The sequence below is a fragment of the Octodon degus genome, unplaced genomic scaffold (assembly GCF_000260255.1).
Source record: "Octodon degus isolate 3935 unplaced genomic scaffold, OctDeg1.0 scaffold00088, whole genome shotgun sequence".
Lineage (NCBI taxonomy): Eukaryota > Metazoa > Chordata > Mammalia > Rodentia > Octodontidae > Octodon > Octodon degus.
Genome location: NW_004524664.1, coordinates 2,948,983 through 2,958,134, shown reverse-complemented (window position 1 = coordinate 2,958,134; position 9,152 = coordinate 2,948,983). Strand labels below are relative to the sequence as shown.

The following is a 9,152-nucleotide window of genomic DNA, read 5'->3' as shown; positions in this document are numbered from 1 at the left end:
AGGCAGACAAGCCACCACCTAGCCCACCTTTTGTCTTCTTGTCTGTGTTTTTCATTTCTGCCTCTGTTTCTCTCTGGGTAAAACCTAAAGGGTTGGGTTAGGGTAGCAATGTTAGGAATCTAAAGGTGGAAGAGCTTAGCTAGGACAAGAAAGGACAGAACTTGTTGCTTTGTAGTTGGCACTTGGAGGCCATGAAGGAGGGCTTTGCAATCAGTAGTACTTGAGTGAGTGGTAGGACAGTGAGCCCTAAATATTTGACTTTTAGTGAGGCTATCTGAGCTTTGTTGGAGGAAACCCTATATCCCTGATTTAGGAGAAAAGTTGAGAAGGGTAGATGTATGTATGTATGTTATATGGCTAGAGCATGGGATGAGGAACAGAAGAGATCATTAACATATTGAAGAAGCATGCTGGGTTTGTGGTCAAGAGTTGTGATGTCAGTACCAAGGGCTTGGCTAAAGAAGAGAGGGCTATCTTTGTTTTTGTATTTAATTTTTTATTCATTTTAATGATAAGTGAGGGCTATCTTTGAACTCCTGAGGTAAGACTATCCATGTGAGCTCTAAAGACTAGAGGGTGTCTGGGTCTGTCCATGTGAAAGTGAAAAGATCTTGTCATTTGAGGTGTAGGTGGGTACTATAGAATGCATCTTTGAGGTCTAGGATCATAAAGTAAGTAGTGAATGGGGGAATATGAGAAAGCATAGTGTAAGGGTTAGGTACTATTGAGAGAACTGGTGTTATTACACTGTTGATAGCTTTGAGATCTTGGACTAAAAGATGAGAGCCGTTAGGTTTGAGTACAAGGAGAGTAGGAGTACTGTAAAGTGAATGGGTGGTCCTGAGAAAACCATTGGCTAAGAGGCATTGGATTACAGGTTTGAGTCCCTGCTGATTTTTAGGGTCTATTGGGTATTGTGGAACACAGGGAATGACTAAGGTATTTCTAAGGTGAATTATTACAAGGGTAGGGTGGGTAGAATGAGTGGGGAGGGAAATGTCTCAGATTATTGGATTGACTAGGGAGGGAGGAAGAGGGGGAAAGGACTGGTGACACAGTGCTTGAGTTTGTGGGATGAGTACCATAGGAAGACAGAAAGTGAAAAAAATTGAGCTTTTGTAGGAGATTCCCCACCCAAGAGGGTTGTGGTGGGGTAAATTGAGATGACAAGGAATTTATGGGTAAAGAAAAGGTTTGGGATCAGCAAGAGATGGGTCCTATCTGGAGAGGTTGTGTAGGTTGGCCATCATCTCTCACCACAGAAATCATAGGTTGGTGCAGTGGTCTGAAATCTCAGGAAGAACACTCCATGTGGCCCCCATGTCAACAAGAGTGTTCCACTGAGACATCCAGTGAGACTCAGGGCTCTGAGAAAGATAGCTTGACTGGAGCCATGGACCCTAAGGCATATCAATCTTCTTCAGCAGTAAGACCGAGAAGGTCAGCTAGTGATGAGTCTGGCAGCAGTGATGAAATATATAAGGGTAGGGAGTTAGATGATTTACCCACTCTTGAGGACAGGGAAATTGTACTTCCAGTGATGCTGAAGTTTACAGATGGTCCCAGTTGTGGCTGCAGGTTGGGCAGGCTCATGCCCAGTATCCTCTGCCAGGAGAGGCTTGGGTGCACTTCTGTTGAGTTTTGGCTTTTTATGGAGCCCTGAGTGCACAGCCAAGAGTTGGCATTTAAGTTTAGTGTTCTGTTCTTTTTCCTGTTTTAATTTTTTTTCCTATTGTTAAAGACATGGAAGGCCAGATTAAGGTCTGCCTGTGGGATCTGAAGACTAAGACCTGTCTTTTTAAATTTAGCACAAATGTGAGAGCAGATTGGCTAAGGTGTTGGTGAGGCTGGAAAGAAACTCAATAGGTTTTCACTGTTGCACTGTGTTTATTGATAATTTGTGGTCTTGCATGAAATTTTTTTAAGTCCCGCAATAAGGCAGCCAGCCATAGTGGTCATGTAGCTATTGGGCCCCCAATAGTCCCAGTGGGAGTCAGCATCTGGGATTGCAGCTGCACCCACAGAGTGGTTAGGATTGGTGTGGTATCTTTTGTTGGCTTCCACCTGAGTGGCTTGCTAGAGCTAGATATTTTTTTCTGGTGGGGGACAAAGTAGAGGTGACTATAACATATAACTCTTTAAAATGAGGGTCATAGGAATTAATTACAAATTGGAGTTCTTTATATAATTATGGGGTGTCATCAGAAGAGAAACCTAGCCTATGAGAAATTTTGGGTAGGTCAGAGGGTGTGAAAGGGACACAAATGTGGATTAACCCCCTATAGGCCATAGGAAGGAGAGGTTGGGGTTGGAGATACATTGTTTGTCCAGAAGATGGCAGCAGTGGATAGTGGAATTGAGGGTCTATAGAATTGGCAGTAGGTGGGAGGGGTGAGATGCAGGTATGGTGTGCTGGAGGAGAAAGGAAGTAGTTGAAGATGGGGAGTGAGGGAGATATGGGATTGGAGTGACTGGTTGAGATTGAGAGGGTTGTTGTGGACATGGAGGTTGGTGAGCAAAAGCAGAAGGGCCATCTTTATTTAAGAGGTTCTGGAAAAGGGCTGGAGATCAGACAAGGAGGTTGGGGGGGGGTGGTAATGTAGAGCAGACCAAGAGAATTTGGGCTGCCCTACTTTCCTGAATAAGAGATGGATGAGGACAAAGAAGGATTGGATGTAAGGGATTTTTAAAATGTCTTTTTGAGACACAGTCCTGCTGTGCATTCAGGTTCATCTTTAGCTCACTAGGTAGCCCAGGTTGGTCTTGAACTCACAATGATCCTCCTGCCTCAGCCTACTGAGTGCTGGGATTACAGGTGTGGCCTACCATGCTGGCCTGATTTTAGGTGTTTTTTTTTTTTTTTAAACCAGTGATCAAACTCAGGATCTTATACTTGCCAGGCAGGTGTTTATGCTGCTAGGCTCTCTCTGGGATTTCTATTTGCCTTATCAGTAGCAGAAGTTGGCAATATCATGGAGAATATTGAAATCAAAACTTTCTTTCTCAGACTAGAAGTTGTCATTATTGGGTTTGTATTAAGGCCAGGCCATCTGACTGTAAAAAATCAGTCATTATGGTTTTATCGTCTTCCAGAGACCTAGGATGTTTAAGTTTTTTAAGAGACACCTGAGCAGAGTGTGTTTTTGGGGTTGGGATGGAGTATTTCCTGTAGCAATCAAGTTGAAGGTGAGCTAAAGGCTAAAAGCCATGTCACACGCCCTTAGAAGGTTGTCACATTTGTCAGAGTGTGTATGTGTTATGTGTATGTGTGTGTGTGTGTGTGAGAGAGAGAGAGAGAGAGAGAGAGAGAGAGAGAGAGAGAGAGAGAGAGAGACAGGTAGATAGAGACAGAGACAGAGACAGAGACAGACAGTATGACAGGAATTCCCAGAGTGAGAGACAGATCACCTGTGAGAGGCAAAGTGGACCTATGTTGGATGGAGGCTGGCAAAGGCAAAGGTAGAGAGCAGAGAAAGAGGTGGCTAGTTTGCGGAGGGAGCTCAAACTAGAAAAAGCTCCAGGAGCTGCATCCCACTAACCATCTGAGTCATAGCACCAGCACATAAGGATTTTCAGCATAGTTAGGACTATGGGGCGTGGTGACACATGCCTGTAATCTCAGCTTTTAGGAGGCTGGGCCAGGAAGATTGCAGCAAGTTTGAGACCAGTCTGGGCTACCAAGGGAGCTCCAGGCCAGTCTGAATTGTGTAGTGAGACCCTGTCTCAAAATGACAAAAAAAAAAACAAAAAAAACCAACATGCCTTTATTGCTGGTGCAAAGAAAGTTTTTCCTTCCTCTGGGGGCAAAGCCAAAGGATGGGGTTTTTATCGAGTTGGACTAGAGGAGACGTTTACATGGGCAGGTGATGCGTCATATTGGGGTAGGATTGGAGGCTCCTTGGCATGTGTGAGAAAACAAGACAAAAAGTCTGTTTTTGGGATTAGAAGAACATGGACATTTCTCTGGGAGTTTCACGTTGTTTTGGGATTGAATACCATGTTGGTTTACCACAATAATGAACTTGACAGAGTTCCATAGAGGCAGAAATCCAATAATAATAGCTTTCTATTATTGGAATTTTGTTAAAAAATAAACAACTATATTGTGACTTATAATTCATATCAATAATTTAATGTTTCAGTTGGACTTTAATTCTATGACTGATTGCTGTTATCACTGCTGTCTTCTGGTAAAGAGCTGTATAAAAGAGAAACATATTTTAGGAGAAACACTAATATAAAGCAACAAAATCAATAAAAGAAATTACATTTGTATTAATTAATCAGTTAGTATGTACCAATGTCCACTTTACTTCTAATGTTCCACAGAGATTTCATATATTTGTACTATTTTTTTCTAATGCAATTCTAAAAATGTAAGTTAAACATTTTTTAGAATTCAAAAGTAAAAATTTGTTATTTTCCTTTACCTTTTTCCATGAAAGATAAAGTATTAATATAGCTCCAATAAGCCTTCCAAAATTTTTTTTAAAAAACATATATACCTCTTTAATTTCCTAAGTTATTTGCTTAAAATTGTAATATTTCTGTCAAATCAATGTGCAAACAAGTAACTATATGGATTGCAAATTCACTTTGATTAGTGAGGCATCCAAGGAGGCCTCTAGTTAGTAATATTTTGTGATATTTATTCAGATTCCCATTTTCCTCGAACATTTTATCCATGTGGTTTCTGCTGAAAAGGAGGGTTATGGTGTCCCAAGATACAATGATATGGCTATAATTCCTTTGCCACAGAGGATGAGATGAGATTGGTACCCCTGATTACTTAAAAATAAAAACTAAAGTGACCTTGTATAGATGAACTGGGAAAGCAGCTGCAGAAGGGACCCACACAAGAAAAGCCAAGGCCAGGCAGAGTTTTGAGGGATGGAGAGAAGGACTAGCTCCTGACGCCCCAGCTCTTACCATTCCTTTTTTCTATTTCTTTTTTCCCCTTGTGTTTTGTTTCTTACTAAGCTTAGAAGCCACTTGGTTTTGTTGTAAAGTGGGCTTTCATGAGCAAATGTTGACACTTAAAACAAAACTAACCTTGTTATGATATTTTAAAAGTTAGGTTTATTTCTAGCAACTATTCAGATTTTTCCAGGATATCTTAGAAGAAGCACAGGAAGATCTGTGAAAGCTGTCATCCAATTAGGTCAATTTGTACAACAATTTGATGATCACATAAATATGTAAATAAGTCCAGATTATCCAGACCACTACACTGAAATTAAATAATTGCTGGTAAAGCAATTAATGGAAATTTTTAGTGGAAAATTTACATCATTATTTTATCTTCATCTGTATTGTTTTTTTTTTGTTTGTTTGTTTGTTGTTTTTGTGGAACTGGGGACTGAACTCAGGTCCTTGAGCTTGCCAGGCAAATGCTTATTCTACTGAGCCATCTCCCCAGCCCCTTCATCTGTATTGTTGAAATTCAGAGGAGACAATTATACTAATCTCTATTTTCATTTCCCTAAATATTCATGGAGTAAACTATAGCTTGTATTAGTGTTAAGAAAGATGTGCAAATGGCTTATTTTTTTAGAAACACAGAAACAATATTCATTATGTACAAAAAAATTAAAAAAAAACAGAGAAAAAAGCACCCTCCTACCTGTTTTTTCTCCCTCAGCTGAGGCTATCTCCTATCTTTGCTACATTTATATAGCCTTCTACAAAATTTTCTTCCCTGCTTGTCTCTGTTCATTACCTTGGCACAAATGATGGCCAAGGTGAAGAAAATATTGCTTGAGAAGTCCACAGACACTCCTATATCAGTGATATCTGTCATGGCTTTCTTTTTAAAATTTATTTATATTATGTATTTAGTACAGAGTCTACAGGGTCTGCACTACACAGATCAGACTCATAGTGATTCTCATGTTTTCAGCCTCCTAAGCACTGGCATTATAGGCGTTCACCACCACACCCTGTCTCAATTAGTCTCAGTGCACAGGCCAAGATGGCACACTGGGGACTGAACCCTCTTTTAGTCCACTGAGCTATCTAGCTGGCCCCTGTTATGGTTTCCTACCTGAAAAGATTTGCTGAATACCTTCAACTGTTCAAGACTCTGTAGGGCCATGGAGGATTCTTGACTGCCTGAGATTTAAAAACAGGTTGTGCAACGAGATCTTGTTGCTCAGTGTTTCTAAACATAAACCAAAACTAATGAGGAATCCTTACTTGTCATATTCTGAACTGCACTGAAATTCTTCCCACATTTCATTTGTAAAAATTAATACTCATTTACATACTTTTCACTTATGATTGCTGCTTTGTGCCAGTGACCCTTCGTTTTGTTCCATTTGAGGACAAAATATGCAGATAAAATGAGGAAAGGTAGAAAAACGAAGAAACTAATCCAAAGGCCTTTTTTGTTAGGAGGAGCACGTCGTCTTCGTTTAATTTTCAAGGGTCTCATTCTTTCTGAAAATGTCAGAGTACTTTTTAACTTTTTGAAAAATAATATTCAAACATGCCATTAATTTAAATTAAAAAATTTAACATTAAAATAATAGTTATCAAATGAATGAGTACATTTGTATTTTACACAGTTGTTCCCATCTTCTGTGACTACGACATTGATCATTATATACTTGCCAATTCAGTACATTTGTATATATGAGTGACTATATACAATTATCAACAATTTATAATATTACAAAAGTTTATTTTTAACATTTCTATGTATGTTTAATCTTTTTTATGCGACATTCTGTTATAAGTGTTTGATATTCTTAGAGTTTACAGATGATATTGGAAATTTAATGTCAAAGGAGCCATCAAAAATGTCAAGAAATATTAGAGAAATAATAAAAAATAGTACTTCAACACAAAGATACAAAAATATGGGCTTTGAGTAAAGTAAATAACAAAACTTCAAAATAGAAAAAATTTAAAATTGTTAGACTAAAATGGAAGTATGATTCCAAACTTATGATTGGAGCTTTTGGAAGGTCTTTCCTCAATGACAGATGAAAGTAGAAAAAAATTAATGTCATAAATTCCTTGGAAAGTACAAACTGTTGGAACTCACTTAACCTGAAACAGATAATATGAATGGTTCCCTCAAGAAAATGAGCCTGTAATTTTAAAATCTTTAAGCTCATGATCTTCAAGCTCATAACAATTGACTGGAAAATAATATTAGCAGCATGTAAAGCAGAAATTACATCAATTTTGAGCAGTCATTTGCAGAATATAAGACTGCATATACACTTACAGACTCATATTGTGAGGCTAGTATTACTTGACACAAAATGAGCTGAAAACAGTATGAATAAGGAGAAAAAATATAAACTAATATGTTTCAAGCACAAAAACATAATATTCTTAATAAAATTTTAACAGATAACATTCAGTAATATGTAATAAATGCTAGACATTTTTAAATAATTAAAAATAAAAGACAATAAATCATAAAATAATAATGACCAAAGGGATTTACAAAAGATATTCAAGATTAGTTAATATTCAAAAATCCAAATACTGCAATCTATCATATCAGGAGATTTGGTAAAAAGCATACAAGTCTAGCAATTGAAACAGAAAGTGTTTGCAATAATGAATACTATTAACAACAACAATTTGGGGCTGGTGAGATAGTTCAGTAACCTAAGCACCTGCTCGGAAGTGCAAGGACCTGGGTCCAATCCCTGGTATTCATACTGCATGCCGTGTCAGTCCCAGCATCCTAGACATGCTTGGCTAGCCACCAAAACCGTGTGTGGTGGTGCACACGTGTAATCTCAGTGGTGAGGAGGCTGAGACAGGATGATCACTACCAGTCTGAGCTGCATAGTGAGACCCGGAGCCAAATAAATAAATAAGTTTTTAAAAAAATGTTAACAGAGATTTTCAGTAGCTAGGTATTGGAGAAAATTAAACAAATAGAGATCATTTATAAAAGACTGTTAGAAATAGTGGAAGATTAAGTTACTTCTTCTTAAAATAAGTAATGTGACTACAATTTTCACTCCCACAATTATTGTTTTTAACTGAAGAGGAGGATGTTATTGGGAACACACTGAGGAAAACGAGGAAGTATAATAAATATATTAGGAGAAGTGAAATTCTTGGAATTTGAAGATGACATGATTATCCAGAAAATTTCAAGAAACTTACAAAAACTTCATAAAAATAAATTTCATTATGTTGCACAACACAAGATCAGCAAGGATCCCAGGTATTGTGATGTATGCCTGTAATCCCAGCACTTGGGAGGCCAAGGTGAGGATTGCCATGGGCTAGAGGGTACCCTGTGCTATAATAATGAGTCCAGACTAGATTGAACACAGTGAGACCCTGCCTCAAAACAAAACAAAAAAACAAACAAAAAACCAAAAACCAGAGTACTAGCCCAGGTCCGGTGAGTGTGTGGAGAGCTTCCTGCTACCCTGCGCCGGCGGGACCACTCCCAGCCCAGGCGCAGCATGGGCCAGACCCTCTCCCACCTCCTTGGGTCGCCCCCCACCAATCCTCAGTAACTCCCCACCCCACCCACCGAGTAGGAATTTCTGCAGAGTTCCGAGTTCCAGGAACCCCCAGACCCAGTCCTAGCCTAGGTCCGGTGAGTGTGTGGAGAGCTTCATGCTACTCTGCGCCGGTGGGACCAGTCCCAGCCCAGGTGCAGCGTGGGCTGGACTCTCTCCCACCCCCTTGGGCCTGCCCCATCACTCCGCAGTACCTCCCCCACCCCGCCCGCCAAGTAGGAATTTCTGCCGGGTCCGGAAACCCCCAGACCCAGTCCTAGCCCAGGTCCGGTGAGTGTGTGGGAGAGCTTCCTCTTCCCCCTACTTCACCTTGCCCCCTCCAGGCACAGCTCAGGCCTGTCATACACGCCTGGGGAGTAATCCTGCAGCTGCAATGCCTGCAGAGAGTGTAGAAGATAGATCCAACCAGCTAATCCAGGAGCAGAACATCTTGCCACAGGGGCACAACAGGTTCACCCTCAAGGTCAGCAGTGGGAAGGAGCTGAGCACAGCAACCAGACCCAAGCCAGACGCAGCTGGATAAGTCCAAACTTTGTAGAGCTCCACCTGAACTTCAGTACGTGCGAAGGCTATAACTACAGCAAAGATCTACAACAAAGGTCAGAAGACAGTGCTACACAAAATGACGAGAAGGAACAAAATGCAACC

General features: G+C 40.1%; 1 protein-coding gene across 2 annotated transcripts in view; it reads right to left on the bottom strand.

Annotated features, from left to right (window-relative positions):
• Positions 1 to 4,116: 4,116 nt before the first annotated feature.
• Positions 4,117 to 9,152, bottom strand: part of LOC101573490 (A disintegrin and metallopeptidase domain 3-like) — a 181,533-nt gene continuing 176,497 nt past the window's right edge. For both annotated transcript variants that reach the window (XM_023722016.1, XM_023722017.1), the window contains 2 exons: positions 6,267 to 6,438; positions 4,117 to 4,198 (listed from right to left, as the gene is read on the bottom strand). In XM_023722016.1, coding sequence (XP_023577784.1) covers positions 4,156 to 4,198; positions 6,267 to 6,438 — 215 coding nt within the window. In that variant the 3' untranslated portion in view covers positions 4,117 to 4,155. The remainder of the gene's footprint in view (positions 4,199 to 6,266; positions 6,439 to 9,152) is intronic.